Source organism: Mesocricetus auratus, unplaced genomic scaffold, assembly GCF_017639785.1.
Source record: "Mesocricetus auratus isolate SY011 unplaced genomic scaffold, BCM_Maur_2.0 Super-Scaffold_100028, whole genome shotgun sequence".
In the NCBI taxonomy this organism is placed as follows: domain Eukaryota; kingdom Metazoa; phylum Chordata; class Mammalia; order Rodentia; family Cricetidae; genus Mesocricetus; species Mesocricetus auratus.
This window is the reverse complement of record NW_024429209.1, coordinates 3541465-3562485: the sequence shown is the minus strand read 5'-3', so window position 1 is coordinate 3562485 and position 21021 is coordinate 3541465. Positions and strand designations below refer to the sequence as shown.

The following is a 21021-nucleotide window of genomic DNA, read 5'->3' as shown; positions in this document are numbered from 1 at the left end:
GAGTCTGAGGTCCACCTTCTTATCACATTCCCGGAGAGGGGCAAATGCGGGCTCCAGAGGAGAAAGGGACTTTTTGAGGAGAAAAGCGGAGGCAGACGATGAAGGGAGGGCGAGCTCAAGTAGGCAATTTTCGCGCGCTTTGTCGCGGGGGGTTGTGGGTAGCTCGCCGGGAGGGAAAAGAAAACCCCGAAGCCGGGTCGCGCCGCCCGTCGGGCCGGAGGGGATGTTCGAGGAAGAACCCCACGCCGAGGGGGCGGCGGTGGTCGCCGCGGCCAGGGAGGCGCTGCAGGCCCTGTGTCAGGAGCTGAACCTGGACGAGGGGAGCGCGGCCGAAGCTCTGGACGACTTCACCGCCATCCGCGGTAACTACAGCCTAGAGGTGAGCGGCGGCAGGTGGGCGGCGGCCCCGACCCTCGCCAGGCCCCACCCCCGGCCCGCCCCCGCCCCAGCCCATCGGGCGGTGGGAGTTCCCCCACCTACGAGGGTCTCTGAGGAGTGCGGGAGGGAAGGGTGGGTGTAGTTCGGACAACCCACCCGTTTGTTTTGAGGCGGGAAACCGAAGCTGAGAAAAGGAGCTCCTGCTTCTGAGTCCGCTCCGCTCCGGGGTTCCCTAGACACCAGACTTCCAAACTTGATCTCTGCGCACCGCTCAGCGCCCCAAAAGGCACGGTGCTGCCGTTAAATCGATCAGACCTGATCCTATGGTAAAATGAGTTGCTCATCTCTGCTCAGCCCTTTGATTTTGTCTTCCCCACTCCTCTGAAACACTTTTTGGATCCCCGCTCCGCAGAAGAGAAAGCGGGGTCATGCGAGGTTAATTTGACACCCAAGGTGGCACGGTTTGTGGTGCAACCTGGATCAGCTGATGAGCCATTTAACCTCGCACCCTTCCTTCTGCCTCACAGGGTGCGGCACTGAGTTCATATACACCACTGTAGTTTGATCAAAGTCAGCACACACAAAGCTCTTCTCAGCCCCACGTTCCTCTCCGCTAGGTCATTACCGTGGTCTGGCTGTGAATAAATTAAATGGTCGTTATCACTATTAGGTTTCGCAGTGACGTTTATATTTGTCTTCCCGGCAGGTTAGTGACTACCTGTTTTCTTGCAGTTACCATCTCCCAGGATTGTTTTGCCTACAGTCAATCAGATATTGAAACTTGCATAGGTATATAAGCTTAGTGTAGAAGTATAATTGTGATGGCTTGTACAAGTGGAATTCACGTGGGGGGGGGTCAGCAGATCAAAAGTATTTGGGGAAATTTGCATTTGTCCTGAACATGAACAGAATTGTCATTCCACAAACAATATAGTATGATCATCAAGTAATCTAGATGATCATTGCCATTTTAAATCCGGGACTTGAACATCCTTGGATTTTGGTATCTTCTGGGGTGCTAGGATGGGATGTTACAAAAGCTTTCATTATGCACATGGGCTGGATTCACATATAGACTGTTCCTCTGACTCACCTGCCAGTGAAATAATTGCTGGACTCAAAGGCATGGATTTGGAAGTAGGAGTTGACTATTGTCTATTCATATGAGAGAAAAGTACTGGAGATAACCTTTCATGTTTCCAGGAAAAGGCAGAGTAGACTCAATTAAAAAAAAAAAAAGATAGTCATCTTCGGGGCTGGAGAGATGGCTCAATGGTTAAGAACATTAGCTGGTCTTCCAAAGATCCTGAGTTCAAGTCCCAGCAACCACATGATGGCTCACAACCATCTGTGATGAGATCTGGTGCCCTCTTGTGGACTGCAGGGATACATGCAGACAGAACACGGTATACATATCTGGAAAAGAGAGAGACTATGAAAGTAAAGGAGAGCTCAGTGGATAAAGGATTCCCAAGCAGCCACAGGTGCAGTGGCAGTCTTGTCTGTAACCCCGGGTTACAGGTTGCGAAGGATGCAGTGGTGGAGACAGGCCATCCCAAGTCCTGGCCGTGGCCTGCCGGTCTAGCCGAAGCACAAAGCTCCAGGTTCAGTGAGCTGTTGTCTCAAAAGATTGAGGTTGAGAGTGATAGATGAAGACACCCAACATTTATCTCTGACCTTCACTCGTGACTACATGAGTGGGTGAACACATTTACACACATGTACATATAGGCAGACACACATACATTATACAAAAAAGTAAGGGAAATTTTAATGACATCTCAGTTGAAAATGGTTTTTGACATCCCGAGAAAGCATTATAATCTCCCAGGCCTTCATTTAAATAAACATTTTAAGTACAATCTGTGGCCAAGTCACTCACACTGGGCACTTGTTTCAGATTCCTAAGTATGCTAAACTCAGTCCAGAGAAGGTTGATGATCTAAATTCTAACCTTAGCTAGGCAGAGTTGATTGGCACCTTAAATGTTTGCTTTAGAAAGCATGGTTGTGGGTTGGAGAGATGACTCAGGGATCAAGAGCACTGTCTTTTACTCCAGAGGTACTGAGTTGAATTCCCAGCAACCATATAGTGGCTCTCTATAATGAATTGAGTTTGGAAGTATTCTGTCTGGTGTGGGGTTTTTTTCTTTTCCTTTTAGCTGTTGGTGAAAGCTGCTTGGAGAACAGGTATCCCCCTGTCTTTGCTGCCCCTAAGAGCCCTTTGTGCAGTCTCTACCTGGCCTAATGCACCACACAAGCCCCCGCTGGCATGCTCCCTTTACTCCCCTGACTCACGTTTTTCAGTAGTTTGCTACTGAGCACTTTTAAAACTTCCTTTGTGAAGTTTTTGTTGACTTCCAGTCAAAGTCAGTTACTACACTGTATTTTTCCACACTTTCTCTTCAGTTCTTATAACCTATATTCTTATCAATTATGGAAAATAATTTCTATTACTATTTATTAACTTTAGATTTGGAGATTAAGAACCATCTTTTATTTTGTTTTGTTGTTTTAACTATTCTACCACTGAGATACCTGTCCAACCCTTTCACAGACAAATTTAAGATTTTAATTTATAATGGGGGTGGTATGTGCCATGGCTCCTGTGTAGAGGTTGGAGGACAACTTGTGTTGGGTCAGTTTTCTCCTTCCACATTTTCATGGGTTCCAGGAATCAAATGGAGATCTCCAGGCCTACACAGTAAGTGCCATCTCTCTGGTCCTCTATCTGTAATTCTTTCTAGTAGTACCATTTTTTTTAGACTATAATATAATTATATCATTCTCCCTGTCCCTCCAGCCCCTCCCCTTTATGTTCCTCCCCTTTATGCTCTCTCTCAAATTCATAGTTTTTTTCTTTAATTGTTCCGTGTGTGTTTGTCTATATGTGTATTTCTAAATATAAGTATAATCTGCTCAGTCTGCATGGTCATGTTTTCTAGGCTGAACCAATTGGTGAGCTGTTTTTCCCTCTGTCAGTGTGCCTCTGTTGCCTGTAGTTCTTTGTCCAGGTTCTTCCTTCCATGTTAGCATGCCTGTTGGTGTCATGCTTGTTCAGGTCTTGTTTATACAGACATGTTAGTGTTTGCATCTGTAATTTTTTTTCTCTGTGTAGTCCTGACTGTCCTGGAACTTGCTCTGTAGACCAGGCTGGCCTCCAACTCAGAGATCCAAATGCCTCTGCCTCCCAAGTGCTAGGATTAAAGGCTTCTGCTGCCGCTGCCCAGCCTGTATCTGTAATTCTTAATCCTCAGACTTCAACTGTATTCCACCCAGTAATGAGGTATTTCCAGCTTGAAAACATTTGAAGTCAAGAGCAGAAAATTAAGTGTTGAATTACCAATCATTGCTTTTTTTATAGCTTGTAAACTGAGATATCTATGGTGGTGGAAAACTATGCTTAATATTTTAAAGATAACTTACTATGGGATAAATAATGACCCAGATCTTTACCTCACAAAATGACATTTTCCTTCATATTGTGGGTATTGATATTATATATCAATATATTGATATTTTTACATGTGACTCCCTTGAAAACTTTCTACTCTGTATTTTTCTTTTCTTTGCCAAATTGCTTTTAATCCCAGCACTTAGGAAGTAGAGGCAGGCAGAAGTAGAAGCAGGCGAACCTCTGTGAGTTCAAGGCCAGCCTGGTCTATAGAGCGAGTTCCAAAACAGCCAAGGACACACCAAACTCTCTCAGGGAGAGAGAGAGAAAGAGAGATACAAAGAGATTTTAGTACAATTCTTTCAGTAAGGATAAACTTGGAATCAAGTAAGAGATCTTTTTGTAGATTTAGAAATTTAGGAAATTTTCCATGTTCTGGTTCTAAGAACAGGGAAGAGGATAATGTGGAAATCTGTACTGATTTGGGACTGTATTAGCCTTATTTCTTCAGGGCTTAGACAGATGAAATTATAAGGCCTTTTCCATATAATCTTTTTAAGGTATCTCTGTATTTTTCTTGTGTCTGCTTGCAGGGAGAAGTCATACACTGGCTGGCATGTTCTTTATACGTTGCTTGTCGCAAGAGCATCATTCCTACAGTGGGAAAGGGTGTCATGGAAGGAAACTGTGTTTCACTGACCAGAATACTACGCTCAGCTAAGTTAAGGTAACACATTACAAGTGCTAAATTTGGGCTAGAGACGTGGCTCAGTGGGTAGAGTATCTGTTATACAAGCATGAGTATTGGGTTCTTGTGCTCTGGAGCTTCAGGGCTGGGGAACAAGGCAGGCCAGTCCAATCAAAGTGGTAGCTCCACCTCAAAAATTAAGGTGGAGGTTCTGGAGAGATGACCCAGTGTTTAAGAGGGTTTCCTGTTTTCCCAGAGAACCTGAATTTGGTTCCCAACATCCAAATCGGCGCTCCTAACTCCCTGGAACTATACTTCAAAGGGTTTTGACACCTCCTTCTTGCCTTCTCAGGCACCTGCTTAGACATGTCATGTATGCACACTCACATGCACACACACATACGAACACAGAAAGATAAATTTAAAAATAAATTCAAGTGGAAAAGTGATTGAGAGAGATATTACAGTGTCATTTTCTGGCTTCCACATGTAGCTACATGAACAAGTGTACGTGCATGCATGCACTCACATAAACATACTTCACATGCACATAGAGTCATGAATTTCATTTTAGGATTCAGTTTCTCTCATTTTAAGTTTTAGTGGTATTTCTTAATTAATTGATACTTTTATAAACTTCAGAGAACTTAACACTTAACATTTTTTTCAAATCTGCCATCTATATTCTAGTTTTATTAGTTGATTTAATAATATTCCTAGTAGTATTGTTTTTCTTTGAGAACAGTTCCCAATTTTGCATTAGTACTACATTCTCTTATGCTGATTTATTCTCCTATAATAAGGAATATTTCTATAGCTATTGTCTCTTATGAATTATTGGGATTATAGACATGAGCCACCAGGTTAATAACAGCCAGTTATTATAAAGATATAAAAAATATGTGGCCAATGATGAGAAAAAGATCAGATTGTTTCTATGACAATGGATAGGTTTTGCTCAATTTTTTTTTTTTTTTTGGTTTTTCGAGACAGGGTTTCTCTGTATTGCTTTGGATCCTGTCCTGGAACTCGCTCTGGAGACCAGGCTGGCTTCGAACTCACAGAGATCTGCCTGCCTCTGCCTCCCAAGTGCTGGGATTAAAGGCGTGTGCTACCAACACCCGACTGGTTTGCTCAATTTAAAGTTACTATAACATTAATTTTCATTATTATCAATGACATAAATGGAGATTTATGAAGATTAATCATCTTGACTTTATTTTTCCATAGAGCTAAAATTGTTATGACTATTTTTGATTTTTTTTTTTTTTGAGATAGGATTTCTCTGAGTAGCCCTGGCTGTCCTGGAATTCTTTGTCTCAAACTCAGCAGTCTGTCTGCCCCTGCCTCCCAAGTGCTGGGATTAAAGACATGTGCCACCACAACCCCATTGAAACTATTTGTACAACTATTCCCTCCAGAATGAGGCTTGCATTTATTTATTTATTTATTTATATTTTATATACATTGGTGTTTGACCTGCAGGTGTGTCTGTGTGAATGTGTTGTATCCTCTGGAACTGAAGGTGCAGACAGTTGTAAGCTGCCACATGGGTGTTGGGAATTGAGACCAGGTCCTCTGGAAGAGCAGCCAGTGCTTTCAACCACTGAGCCATCTCTCCAGTCCCCAGAATGGGGCTTTAATAATTGCCTTTCTTCTATTCTGAATATTCAGGGATAGGAAGTAGAAATGATCTCAAATAGTTTTATCAGTCAAAACCCCTCAGCATCCCAGAAATGGACATTAGCACCTATCTGATTATTGAATTTCTTTGTTTCCTGTCCAGGTAAATAGTCCCATATGATTGACAAAAGAGCAAGTAAAAGGCAGAACTAAGATCTACAGAGTGATAGTAGTGACAAGTTAAAAAATAAATATCAACTATATGATACAATAGGACAACACATTGACAAGATGATCAGAGTCAATAACACTAATGAGATAATGGTGGATATAATATGCCACTGTATGTAGTTGTCCTAAAGACTTAAAATCACTGTATGCAGTTCTCCAATTTCAAAATCTGCAACTTGTGTATATTTAATCATAAAGAAACATGAGACAATGCTCAAATGAGGAGCAATCTATTTTAAAAAAGGACTGAGCGTAATTGTAGATCGTATTTAAAATGCTGTCTGTCAGATTGGGGAATATAGCTCTGTTGGTACTGTGCTTACCGCAGGGCAGTGGTGGCGCACGCCTTTAATCCCAGCACTCGGGAGGCAGAGGCAGGCGGATCTCTGTGAGTTCGAGGCCAGGCTAGACCGACAGCCTCCAAAACAATACAGAGAAACCCTGTCTCATAAAACCAAAAAAAAAAAAAAAAGTAAAATAAAAGAGGTAATGTGCTTACCTAGTGTGCCTGAGGCCCTAGTTTTCATCCCAGGCACCATATAAAAGCTAGTGTGGTGATGGAGACAGGAAAATTAGGTATTCAACATCCTTGGCTATATAGCCAATTTCAGAGCCAGCCTGGGCCACAAAAGACCTGTCTTTAAACAACAGCTTTTTTTTTATAACTTCAAAAATTAGATCAGAGCCGGGCGTTGGTGGCGCACGCCTTTAGTCCCAGCACTCGGGAGGCAGAGGCAGGCGGATTTCCATGAGTTCAAGGCCAGCCTGGTCTACAGAGCGAGTTCCAGGACAGCCTCCGAAACAAAACAGAGAAACCCTGTCTCGAAAAACCAAAAAAAAAAAAAAAAAAAAATTAGATCAGTACATACCCATATTAAAATTTTCAAATGAGTCAAATTTACCTGTGAACAATTAAACTTATAACTTTATTTAAAAAAATTACCAGTCTGGAGAGATGGCTCGAGGATTAAGAAGAGCACTGCCTATTCTTCCAGGAGTCCTGAGTTCAATTTCCAGCAATACATGGTGGCTCACAACCATCTGTAATGAGATCTGGTGCCCTCTTCTGGCATGCAGGCATACATGCAGACAGAACACTGTATATATAATAAATAAATTTTTAAAAATTACCAAGTATTCCTCTATATAGTGCCAGATATTTAATAAAGTGAGCTTTTGACACTATGAGTTTTGAATCTAAGACCACCCTAACAGAGAATATCCCCATTATTGAATAAGCTGAGGAAGTGGAATAACAATCTACTATGAGTTTCTAAGTATCTACATATTCATTTTATTTTTGGTGATGATATCACACATTAGAACTTAAACACTTAGCACACTTTTAATCTGAGCACTTGGGAGGCAGAGGCTTGGTTTATAGAGTGAGTTCCAGGACAGCAGGGCTACACAGAGAAACCCTGTCTCCAAAAACAAACAAAAGAACTCAGACAGTTGAATTTTACTCCCAACCTATAATCGTTTGCTGCTTTGCAAATAACTTTCCACTCAGGAGACTTATTTTTTTCTTCAAACTAATTTTTTGAACCTATAAATTATTGAGCAACACTTACTTCAAAACTATACGAAGATCATTGCCTAGGTGTAGAGGAGGGAAGAAATAGGTGCTTTCATTGTCTGTCTGCATCATAGAAGATTGCTGTAACTTCTGTGTTGTCAGTCTCCGTGATGATCCTGGGAACCAGTGTAATTCATAGCACTGGAAGTGAGGGTTGAAACTGGGAGCGAGGGTTTCTGTTGTTTGCGTTTTCATCAACTTAGGTTTTTAAAACAAAGATTTTTCAGTCATGCAGAGAATGTGTCATTTTCAGTTCATTATATGAGCTCATTTTAAAGTTGCCTTTTCTTCCTTTTCTTTGAAGCTTAATACAGTTTTTTAGTAAAATGAAGAAGTGGATGGACATGTCAAACCTACCACAAGAATTTCGTGAACGTATTGAAAGGCTAGAGAGAAATTTTGAAGTATCTACCGTAATTTTTAAAAAGTTTGAGCCCATTTTTTTAGATATATTTCAAAATCCATATGAAGAACTACCAAAGTTGCCACGAAGCAGGAAGCAGAGGTGAGACCTTCAATTTCATATATTTGTGATACGTAATTTTTAGATGAGCTTAATGAGCCATTTGGCCCCCTTGAGTGGAGTTTTATACGGAGTTTGACCTTTTTATTTATATTTGCTTTTTCAGTGCTTAGAAGGTTAGTCAGATCAAAAATATACATTTTTTTTTTGTTTTAGAAGAATTCCTTGCAGTGTAAAGGATCTCTTTAATTTCTGCTGGACACTCTTTGTTTACACGAAGGGTAAGTACATTCTCAGTGCTTTACATTTTTACTCTGGGATTTGGTGATGTTTAACATGAGAGGTTCCTGGATTTTAACTTTTTTTTCCTCATAAAGGTAATTTTCGTATGATTGGTGATGATTTAGTAAACTCCTATCATTTACTTCTTTGCTGCTTGGACCTGATTTTTGCCAATGCTATTATGTGCCCAAATAGACGAGACTTGCTAAATCCATCATTTAAAGGTAAAATATTTATTTTTGAAAAGTAATTATTAATTTTTAGAAAAAGTTTAAAAAACTGACTTCTTTTCATCCTTCCTGTCCCCTTCATGGTCTGTCATACTAGGTTTACCATCTGATTTCCATGCTCCTGATTTCAAAGCTGCACAAGAGCCTCCTTGTATCATTGCTGTACTTTGTGATCTGCATGATGGACTTCTAGTAGAAGCAAAAGGAATAAAGGAGCATTACTTCAAGCCATATATTTCAAAACTCTTTGATAAGAAGGTACTAACAATTAAATAAGATTTTTAGGGGTTGTTTGGGACTCTGCCCTGGTCTGCTCCAAACCCCACCCTCAGTGTACCAAGGAGGGCCCCTCCCCTGGAATAAGATTCTGCCCCTAAAAAGCCCACCACTGGCGACTCCACGCCCACTTAGGGCGTTAAAAGCCTCCATCTCTGGGTTCATCTCGTGGTTTTCTGCTCTCTCCTGGGGCCACCCAGGGATGCTTTACTCAGATTAAACCTGTATTTATTAATTTGGTTTGATTGACTTATTTCATCAGCAGTGGCAAGTTTTGGGATTTTAAACTTGACAACGGGTCAGCGGCAACCTGAAAGGAAAGAATCTTCTCAACATTGTAGGACCCATGGTCAGATGTCCATGGCTAGAAGGATTGTTCAGGAGTTAGGAGTACTTACTACTCTTGCAGAAGATCAGGTTCAATTCCCAGCACCCCCACAGTAGCCCATAACCTCCTGTAACTCCAGTTCCAGGGGATCCAGTACCTTCAAGTCCCAAGTTTCAGTGTCTGCTATGATGTAACATTGCCCTCCAGTCACAAGAGAAACTGAGTGGTTGAAGAAAGTGCTCAGCTATATGTTGGGTCAGGGAAATGCACTGCCAGCAATTTTAGGGGTTCTGACAGACCCTGCATTCTTCTAATAAAGGGTTATGAAAAGCATGAGATCAGAGTGAGCTTACTGATTTTCTGCGATAAGTAGTTCTGATGAGTGCTGTTTACTAAAAACATTATAATAGTACAACAACTATTGCTTTGTTTCTTTTTTCTTTTCTTTTTTTTTCTTTTTTTTTTTTTTTGACACTAGGTCTCACTAGCTCTGGCTGTCCTGGAAATCACTGTATAGACCAGGCTGGGCCTTGAAGTCACAGAGATCCACCTGCTTCAGCCTCCCAAGCCATGGTCTGGCTTTAAAAGTATTTTTAAGTGTTGCTATTATTATTGTCTGTGTGCATGAATGCCTTTTGTGTATATGTGAGTACACATGCCGCAGCATATATGGAGGTCAGAGGAAAACTTCATGGAGTTGATTCTTTGCTTCCACCTTTAAGTCTGTTCTAGGCATCAAATTAAGGTTTCCAGGCTTGTGTGGCAGGTGCCTTTCCTAACTGGTTTCTTCCTCCTTCCATACTTTGTATTTAGTCTTGCATGTCCCGGAGTGTGTGTACATCGTGGTTTCTTGTAGGTCAGAAGAGATGTCAGATCCTCTAGAACTGGGATTATAGATGGTGTGAACCAGCATGTGGGGGCTGAGGATGGAATCCAGGTCCTCTGCAAGAACAGCTAGTGCTGCCCTAGCCCCCTAAATTTCCTTTTAGTCTTTTTCACTTGTTTGTTTTGAGACAGGGTCTCATATAATTTAGACTAGCCTCAAACTTATTGTGGAACCAAGGCTAACCTCAAACTGTTTATCCTCTTGCCTCTACCTCTCAAGTTCTGGGATTGCAAACGTGATACACTACACCTGGCTCTCCTTTGAGACTTTTTGATTGCCTGAAGCATGTAATAGTAACTTTAGTTTTCCTTTTCATAGATTAGTGTTTGTTAATGGATCTCTTTCACCAGAATCCCTGGTGAAATTGTTTTTTTTTTTTAGTGCTTTCTCAGTGCAGAGAGTAAATGTCAGTGGAATGCTTAGCTACAAAAGGAACATTTCTGTTACATCCCCTTCCAAAGCTCCAGGATCATTTGAAAGTGGTGGGGGAATTCTAATATCAGAGGTCAGGGAAGACCAGAGCAAAGCAGCATCTTTGGGATATGACAGAACCACTCTACTCAATCTCTCAGTGAGTTCACAGCAGCTGTGTTTACCTGTACAACATCAGTCCAGCCAACATTTTAGTATGGAATGTGAAAAGCCCATTCCTAACCAACTAATGTGGTTAGTTGATAGCTTCAGGGTAGAGAGAGTCTGTGTTCTTTAATGGTATGACTCATGAAGGGTAAGCCCCACTCCAGAGGGTGACTCTACTCCCAAGTTTATGGGCAGCACAAGTTGGAGTCAGTGGGTTATTTTAAAAAGTAGAGGGAGGTGGGGTGGATTTGGTAGGAATTAGTAGGGGGTAAATATGGTCAAAATACCTTGTATGCAATTCTTAAACAATTAATGAAAATATTTTTAAATTTTGAAAAGAGCTACTGTAGACTGACCTTGCAGTATTTTGAAAATTTGCTGTTGAGGCTGTGTATCACAGTGGTGTAGTGTTCAGTTAGCATGTATGAGGTCCTGAATTTAATTTCTAGCACCATTAAAAATAAAAACCTTTGATTTTACTTATTTGGGAGGATGGTGCTAGAGGACAAAAAATGTGACTTAAAATTTGTCTTAATGTTCTATGATAGAGATTTTACTAGTATAAATGTCCTTTTTAAAAATATTGCTTATTTAATTTTCTGTGTGCATGTGTGCCTGAGTGTGTCTGTGTACCACATGTGTTCAGGATTCCTCAGAGGTCAGAGAAGACGTCAGACCCCCTAGAACTGGAATTATAGACAGTGTGAACCACTGTGTGGGGGTTGGGAACAGAATCCAGGTCCTCTGCAAGAACATTCAGTGCTGCTAACTGCTGAACCATGTCTAAGAGCCCCTGCTCTGAAATTTTTAATAATTCTTTTTACATGTGTTATACATATGTGAAATGTTACAGAAATATCACCTTTTTTAAAATAAAAGATTTATTTATTTATCATGTACAGTGTTCTGTCTGTATGTCTGCCTGATGCCAGAAGAGGGCACCAGATCTCATTATGGATGGTTGTGAACCACCATGTGGTTGCTGGGAATTGAACTCAGAACCTCTGTAAGAGCAGTCAGTGTTCTTAACTGCTGAGCCATCTCTCCAGCCCCAGAAAGCTCACTTTTATGTTTGTTAATATTCCCTAAATTATTTTTTTGTTGTCAGATCTTAAAAGGTGAATGTCTCTTGGACCTTTCCAGTTTTACTGATAATAGGTAAGTATTTAAAGGTGACTGTGGTGGCGCACACTTGTATGTAATCTCAGTACTTGGGACTTGGTGGCAAGAGGATTAGAAATTCAAGGCCAGCTTTAGCTACAATAGTGAGTTTGGGGCCAACCTAGGCTACTTGAGATCTTATAAACAATAGGTAAATATGTAATACAAATAGTGTCGGGCATGTCACAGACTGACAATAATGATTTATTGAAATTTGTTAAGTGAAACAGGTAACTCCTTCAAATTCAGGTCTTGTTTTAATGGCATTGAGTATAATTGTCATTAAGCCCTGTTGGCCGAATACATTTAAGAAACATTGGCATTTGAAACAACTGTACTCCTTGGGAATTCAGAAATACACCCTACGGCATTTGTGTTTGATTTCATGTTCTTCCAATTAATTGACATTAACAATTGAGAATTTATGCCCTATTTTAAAGCCACTATTCTTTCCTCAGTGATCAGATATTACTTTCTTTTCTGGAATTAGCTTCACTGTTTTAAGATTATATATATGGTCTCTTTTCACTTGCATTTCAAGTTAAGTTATTGCTGTGACCAGCATGAATGCTCATAATCAGGTAGGAACCACTGATATTAGATAAGCAAAGGCAATAAAAATACAAAGTCATCACTTTTCCCAAGCTGCAGGCTAGATCTGTCTTCATCTCAAGTTGTCCTACAGCTCCGTGTTCTTCTGGCAGCTGAATGCAATTCTCTTTGCAGCAAAGCAGTGAACAAGGAGTATGAGGAGTATGTTCTAACTGTGGGCGATTTTGACGAGAGGATCTTTTTGGGAGCAGATGCAGAGGAGGAAATTGGAACACCTCGAAAGTTTGCTGCTGACACCCCATTTGGGAAACTGACATCAGAGGCCAATGTGGAATACAACCTTCAACAACACTTTGAAAAAGTAATATAAACTAGTCTGGCCTCAGTTCTGAATGATACTTGTCTTTTCTCTGCGTAAGTCTACTAACAGCAGATGCATCTTTCAAGTTAAATATTGAGTTTCTTCTACTAATTCATATTTTCCATAAACTCTCTAAAAAGTAATTTTTAAACTATAGCACTTACTCTTGCTATTAGTCATATTTTATATACATTTTTCCAATCACATCTGGGTTTGTCACTATATATTTTTTGACATAAAACTTAGGCTTTCGCTTTCTTACCAGTCTCGTTGCTTCAGCTTAGCCTGTATTATGTTGCTTCAGAATTGTAGTTTACTTCCTTGTGCTTGACACAAACTGCTTTTTTTTTCTGACTTTTGCTGTATAACTGTAGACTGGAGTGTTCAGGGCCAAGGCTTAATTCCATGTTAGTGTGTGAAATTTATTAGAGGACAAAGGCTAGTGGAAAATTCACTCCTGTAGAGAGTGGAAGCCTTTACATTAACTTCATTAGCACAGACAAATTTTTTACTATCTGTGCCTATTTTCTCATGTATAAAATTAACATAGATATACATTATATTTCAGATATGTTGTATGAGGTAAAACGAGCCTACAAATATGTAGTATGATTCTGTTGTACAAATGTCATTAGCAAACTATTCCTGGACATCCGATGGCTGACCTGAAAAGGAAGAAAAGTAATAAGTAATGTACCTGTAAATATGGATAAAGATGGGACATATGCTGCTTCAAATAGGGTCAGAGGAAATAACTTATTAATTTCACACATTTTCCTTTTCTGACAGAAACAGTCATTTGCACCTTCTACCCCGCTTACTGGACGACGGTATTTACAAGAAAAAGAGGCAGTCACCACGCCTGTTGCTTCAGCTACTCAGAGTGTAAGCCGTTTACAGAGTATTGTGACTGGATTTAAAAATGCACCAAGTGAACAACTTCTGAATATTTTTGAGTAAGTATAATATTTTCCTAAATGTTTTATTGAAATTAAATTCTTCGTTCAATTATGTTTTTAATACAGTCAGGAATTTTGAGAGTGGGAGTACAGGTGGCAAGTTTTACTGCATGGATTCTATCATAAAATATGTTCACATCTAGGCAGAAATACCTACTGAAAATTATGCTAGTTCACAGAATAATAGGCTGTCAAGCGTATTTGAAAGGTTATTGAGTGCTGACATCTCACTCTTGTAAGTACCCGAGTTATTTGTGTTTTTTCTTTTTAGTTGATATTATTTTTTAATGTTTTTGCATTCATTTATATATTAGGGGGGAGGGTTAAAAGTGCCATGTTTGTAGAAGCCAGAGAACAACTTGTGGCAGTCAGTTTTGTCCTTCACCATTTGGATTATGGATATTGTATTCAGGCTGTTAGGCTTAGAGACAAGTGCCCTTACCCACTGAGCCTTCTCACTGGCTCTTAAGTTTGCTTTAGATGGGTTCAACCTGAGTGGCTATTCGAGGTGAGACTGCTTACCTTCTAGGGAGAGTATGTAATGGAATTTCATGGAATTGTTTTTAAGAGGTCTGTTTCTTGGTAAAGAAAGTAGGATGAAGCCAGAGCAGGGACCATTCATTTCTGATTCCTAATGAAATGAGAGAATAATGAGGAGAGAGAAGTGACTTCTAAATTAGTGGTCAGGAAAAGAAGTGGATGATTCTCAGATGGCCATCCCCCAGAAGTGGTACTGGGAAAGGAGTATGATTGATAAAGCTGTAATTGTGCTACTTAGTGTTCTACATTGGGCTCTTTCCTCTGTCGTTCTATTGAGGCATAATGATCAGGAGTGCAAAACCAGGCTAGGTTATATGACACCTTGTCTCAAAAATAAGCAACCAGAGGTAGGGGAAGAGTTGACATCTTCAGGCTCAGGCTCCTGTTGCTGTCTTCTCAGAATTAATCCTGTCAAATAACTTAGGCTGCACTGACTCTGCATTTTAGTCCTCTTTTCTTTGATGACTGATAAAGAAGGAGAGCACTTCCTGGTTATGTGAGCACTAACAGTTTTAAAAGGTAACTTCCAGGGGCTGGGGAGGTAACTTAGTTGGTAAAGTGCTGAGGCCCTGAGTTTGATTCCCAGAACCCATGTAAAGAAGTTGAGTGTGGTGGCATGCCTTTGTAAATCACAGCACCAAGGAGGCAGAAGCAAGAGAATCCTTGGGGCTCTCTGGCTAGCCAGCCTAACCTAAGCTGAGAACCTAACTGAAAAACAGTCAGTCAGTTCCTGAGGATGCCCAAGATTGATCTCTGGTGTCCACACACAAGTGCATAGATGTCCATAGACACTAATAAAGAAAGGGGGAGGGCAGGTTATGCTCCAGAGTCGTCAGTTTTTAACTGATGCTGAGGCATGGTTTTATTCTGCAATCATTGATGATCATGGAGATGGCACAATTGTAGTAGGCCTCACAGGAAGAGTTGTGATGCGAGATGTGATGTGTAGCTCAGAGACCTAGAGCAATAGTGGAATGATTTGCTCCTGTCCCATCAGTTTGATTTCATTGTACTGACAAGGTCAGCAGGCATGATAGGGCCTAGCATGGTGAACTTTGAAAAGCAGAATATAAAGACACATAAATGAAAGTCCTGGGATTAATTTTGTAGGAATGTGTGTGTGTGTGTATACACATATGGTCAAATGATCTTTGATAGTGGTGCCAAGATCATACAGTGGGTAAAAAATAGAAATGTTGGGAAAACAAAATATTCCTATATAGAAGAGAAATGAAGATATTATACAATATTAAAAAGTGAATTCAGGGCTACTGAGATGGTTCAGGACTACATACATAATCTTTTATCTTTTGCTGCTAAACTTGATGACTTGAGTTTGATGCCTGGGACCCACATGGTGAGAGGAGAGAGCTGATTCCTGGATGTCCTCTGCCCTCCACATGTGTCCTGTGATACACATATACACAAAATAAATAAACAAATATAATAAAAATAATAAATGCTTCTGGGCCAGAGAAATGGGTCAGCAGTTAATTGCACTTGTGCTTTTGCAGAGATCCTGGGTTCGATTCCTAGTACCTACATCAGGCTGAGACCCTCTTTGGCCTCTGTGGGCACTGCCTGCATTTGGTGTACAAGCAGGCACCAAATGTTTGCTACCATACCCAGCAAAAGAACATGATCAAAAATGCTTAAAGTAGCTGGGCAGTAGTAACTCACGCCTTTAATCCCAGCACTCTGGAGGCAGAGGCAGAGGTAAGAGGATCTCTGAGTTTGAGACCAGCCCAGTCTACAAGGTGCTAGTTCCAGGACAGCCTCCAAATTCACAGAGAAATTCACAAAATGAGTTCCAGGACAGCCAGAACTGTTACACAGAGAAACCCCATCTCAAAAAACCAAGAGAGACAGAGACAGAGAAGGAGGGAGGGAAGGAGGATTAATTATCATATGAATGACTCGGTTAATACCACTTCTGGAAAATGTATTAAAAGTTGAAAATAGGATCTTTTGTTGTTGTGTAGTTTTTGCTGTTGTTACTGAAACAGGGCATCACTATGCAGCCCTCATTAGCCTGGAACTCACAGATCTGCCTGTCTCTGCCTCTCATGTGCTGAAAACAGGAGTTAGAGGGGTATAAGGGATATTTGTATTCACAGTCATCAATATGTGGAAGCAAAATGCCCACAGGTGAATGAACCAAAGAAAAACAGCATATGTAGGCATAGAATAAAGTATTATTTAGCCTCTAAAAGGAAGGAAAGCCAATCATATACCACAGTGTCTTGACTTTGAGTGTACTAAATAAAATAAGCCAGTCACAAAGATGTATCTCATTCTTGTACTTATATAACATATATAAGGTAGTCAAACTTTAAAAAATGTATATGTAATTTTTTACATGTGAAATTTTACTACTTTCATTAATTTTATTATAGGAATTTATTGGGACTACATATCTTTATTGTACATTGCTTGCTTTATATATGTAAATCTTTATTTAGATTCATAAGCTCATAATTAATAATAGAACTAACCACTAAAAACTATTAGCTTTTAGTTTTTTAGTTTTGTTTGTTCTTTAGCTGTGTAGTACAGGCGGATGTTGAACTCATGATCATCATGATTTTGTATCCCAGTGCTGAGATCACTAGACACTCTCTCTCTCTTCTCTCTCTCTTTCTCTCTCTCTCGTCTTCTCTCTCTCCCTGTGTGTGTGTGTGTGTGTGTGTGTGTGTGTCTGTCTGTCTGTCTGTCTGTCTGTCTGTCTATTTGTGTGCTCATGGTCTTGGGTACGCTAAGCAAGCAGTCTATCACTGAGCTATATCCCAATCTTGAGAAATGTTGGTAATTTGTTTTTTTTTCCTGGTTAGTGGACTCCTTTTGTATTTTATAGATCTTGTATGCGGAATCCTATGGAAAACATTACGAAAATAGTGAAAGGAATAGGAGAGACTTTCTGCCAACACTATACTCAATCCACAGATAAACAGCCGGGATCTCACATAGGTAAGAAGAGAAATTTAAAATTGGCACAGTATTAAGTATGGAGAATGTCCCCCAAAGTGGAATTCTTTCACTTCTCCTACAGTTAAAGTAGCAAAAGTTTGTCTCTTTAATTGCCATCACAATGCACATGCTTTCCTTTATTTCCCACAGACTTTGCTGTAAACAGATTAAAACTGGCCGAAATTTTGTATTATAAAATATTAGAGACTGTAATGGTCCAGGAAACACGAAGACTTCATGGAATGGACATGTCAGTAAGTAAATCTACCCTCCTAGCCTTAGAGTCCTCCCAGGGAAGTAGTAGTTTTTTTTTTTTTTTTTTGGTTTTTTTTTTTTTTTTGAGACAGGGTTTCTTCTGTGGCTTTGGAGGCTGTCCTGGAACTAGCTCTTGTAGACCAGGCTGGCCTCAAACTCACAGAGCTATGCCTGCCTCTGCCTCCCGAGTGCTGGGATTAAAGTTGTGTGCCACCAATGTCTGGCTTAATATCAAATGTTAACCAACTTTATCCTTTGTAATTTGTCAGCCGCTTGAGGCATTAAGACCTGATTGGTTTCTTATGCCTAATCACAAAGACACCTTCATTTCAAACCTTAATCCTCAGTGCTGTCATCTGATAGTTTCACACTGCGACTGATGAGATCATTTTGTCCAGCTTCAGCTATTTGCTCTTCCCAAGAATCATAATGAGTTCTATCATCTTCAGTAAGCTGAATATATGCTTTCTTGTGTGCACTAGACAGACGTTTCCAAGCCTAACGTATAATGCTCAGTCTTCCTTGAACAGATTCATCTTTAGCCTCTTGGAAACTTTCAGATAGTAAATGTGCTGATCCAGGTCTGTTTGGTCTTCCAAGCAAAGTTAATTCTTTTAATGCTTTCATTTTAAAATGTTTTTGCCTGATTTCTTTCTCAGAAGACATCACCTGACTTGGAGTTAGGTGTTATCTAAACTTGCTCACAACTTCTTTGTATGCTTTCCATTTTGCCTTAAAATTAGCTTAATATACTTTCTTTCTTTCTTTCCTGAATACAGTAGTTCCCTTCAACAGTGCCACAGTTTTTCTAAGCAGTCCTGAAAATTTCACATCTGGGTTCTTAGCTTTAAGTCTGGGTTTAAGTTCTGTAGAAAATTGAAGGTATGAACTCATAAGTTTTTTTTTTTAGACACTACCCAAGTTGAATGAAAAACATTTTGGAATACTGAGCGACAAGCTTATTGGGGCCCATGCCCTTGCACATCCCAGCCCCCAAGAGCCTGAGTGCCCTCTAGAGGCCCTGGAGCAATGCCATCGCTCGCTGACCCAGTGCTGCCCTCAACCTCCACATGGTGCCCCACACAGCCATGCAACCTGCATGCTAACCATGGGAGGTTTGTTGTCAGGGTAATGTTTTGACAGGCTGTGTAGGTCACTATGGGGAATTAGCAGTATATGGCAGACTTGGACAAGATGATGACACAACCAGATTACATCTTGAGGTAGAAAGCTGAAATACAAAAACATCTTCTTTGGTATATCATCAGTGTTCTTTCCCTATAAGTGATCTTTTTATGTCTTCCATTCCTACTCCCTGTTGATAAGCACTCTGGCCCTCAAACTGGTGTTTTTTGTTTTTTATTAATTTATTTTTTGCATTCCAAAGTCCTCAAACTATTAAGCTAACAATGATCTATTTGTTTATAACTCAAAGATTCTTAAATTATGAAATAGTATTTGTTTTTCTTAAAAACAAGAGTTTTCTTTGAATATTTGACCAATTCTGATTGCCTCAAGGACAGCTAAGACTGTTTTCTTTTTATGTTGTTCTGTACATTTACTATGTACTGTGTATGTATTTAGCGTGGGTGGGTAGGTGCATCATGTTTTGTAGTGTAACTTGCAGGAGTCAGTTCTCTCCGTCCACCATGTATGTCCTGCAGATCAAACTCAGGTTGTCTGACTTGGCATCAAGTGTCAAGCTCTCCAGTCCCTAAAAGAAATTTTCTACAAAGTTAAACCTATCATAAAATGGTTCAGTTTTTGCCTCTTTCCCCTATGCCTCAACATACACTCTTAGAGTCATTTCGTGTTCCAGTAGAAACAGGTAGATGTGTAGGGATGCTGTGTAACTATTACAAAAGAATTCCTCCATTTTCTCCCTGGATTTTTTCATCTTATCTTTTAGTATTGGTTCTTTTTCTCAAATTTCATATAATTGTCTTTTATGGTTTATGCTGATATCTTAATGGAACACCTGAGGGAGAAGTACATTTTTTACTTTTGGAATAGTTAGAGATTCTTAGAAACTTGCAAAAGTAATAGATTTTTTTCCTACAGAGATTACAGTTTAAGTAGCATGGTATCAAAACTAAGAAATTGACAGTGAAATGCTGTGTCTACCCATCTACAGGTGTGTCATTATGTAGCCACAAAAAAATCAAGATCCAGAAGGTAGTGGTGGCACACTCCTTTAATCTCAGTACTCGGGAGGCAGAGGCAGGCAGATCTCTGTGAGTTTGAGGCCAGCCTGGTCTATAAAATTACACAGAGAAACCCTGTCTGGAAAAACCAAAAAAATATAAAATAAAAAAAATTAAGACACAGTAGTTTCTCTTTTGAGGCAAAGGAGTTAGTTTTCAGATAGCTCCTAATCCTATGTTTCTCTTTCTTCTAAGATACGTGTGTGTGTGTGTGTGTGTGTGTGTGTGTGATGTATAATATTGAATATTATATAATTGTGATAAAATTTGTTTGCCTGCTTTTTGGATTTTGAAACAGTTATTTATCAAGCATGTACTTTTACACATATGCATATATGTTGTAGCATATATGGAGGTCATAGGACAGCTTTAGGTTCTCTCCTTCCACCCTGGTATGTCCCAGAGATTGAACTCATGTCCTCAAGCTTCGTGACAAGAACCCTTACCTGCCACACTGTCTCACCAGCCTGTTTTTGTTGTGGGAAATGGGGTCTCACTATGTAGCCAAAGTTGGCCAACAGTCTTCCTGCGGTGCTTCCCAAGTGCTGGAGTAAGAGGTGTGTCAGCATGCCTGGCTGATAAAATTTAACTTACATAGGCACAGTGAGAGAGAACACTAATATTGCTACTAGTAATAGTTATAACAAGATGTTATAATGAAAGTTATGTGAATATTATCCATCTCTCTCTAAGTACTTCATGTTACTTTCATCTTTTCACCTAGACAAAGCACTTCGTGGTTACTCTTTGTCATATCCAAATCACTGCTGTCTCTACTCTTGCACTTTAGGGTCATTATTAAGTAACGTCAGGGTTATTTAAACCTAAACAACAAGACACACGTCATGTTCACTGCTACTAAATGATTAGTGAGCAGGTAGTATATGCAGTATGGATATTAGACAAAGTGATGATTTATATCCACAACAAGATAGAATGAGACAGTGTGATGTTTTTATTATACTGCTCAGAATAGCACACAATTTACAATTTAATTATTGTCATGATTTTTCATTTAAGATTTTTGAATCATGACTGACCCACAGGCAAATGAAAGAAACCTCAGAAAGCAAAACCACAGACAAA

At 39.9% G+C, this 21021-nt stretch overlaps 1 protein-coding gene across 2 annotated transcripts in view; it reads left to right on the top strand.

Moving 5' to 3' along the window:
- The first annotated feature begins 129 nt into the window (after positions 1-129).
- Rbl1 (RB transcriptional corepressor like 1) overlaps positions 130-21021 on the top strand; it is a 55302-nt gene continuing 34410 nt past the window's right edge. Inside the window, exons 1-11 of one of the 2 annotated variants that reach the window (XM_021235651.2) lie at positions 130-379; positions 4365-4498; positions 8197-8397; positions 8575-8636; positions 8733-8861; positions 8965-9125; positions 12045-12094; positions 12824-13010; positions 13800-13966; positions 17364-17476; positions 17627-17730. In XM_021235651.2, the coding sequence (XP_021091310.1) occupies positions 224-379; positions 4365-4498; positions 8197-8397; positions 8575-8636; positions 8733-8861; positions 8965-9125; positions 12045-12094; positions 12824-13010; positions 13800-13966; positions 17364-17476; positions 17627-17730 (1464 nt within the window). In that variant the 5' untranslated portion in view covers positions 130-223. Of the gene's footprint in view, positions 380-4364; positions 4499-8196; positions 8398-8571; positions 8637-8732; positions 8862-8964; positions 9126-12044; positions 12095-12823; positions 13011-13799; positions 13967-17363; positions 17477-17626; positions 17731-21021 lie in introns of both variants that reach the window. The other variant, XM_005084597.4, reaches the window with a different exon arrangement.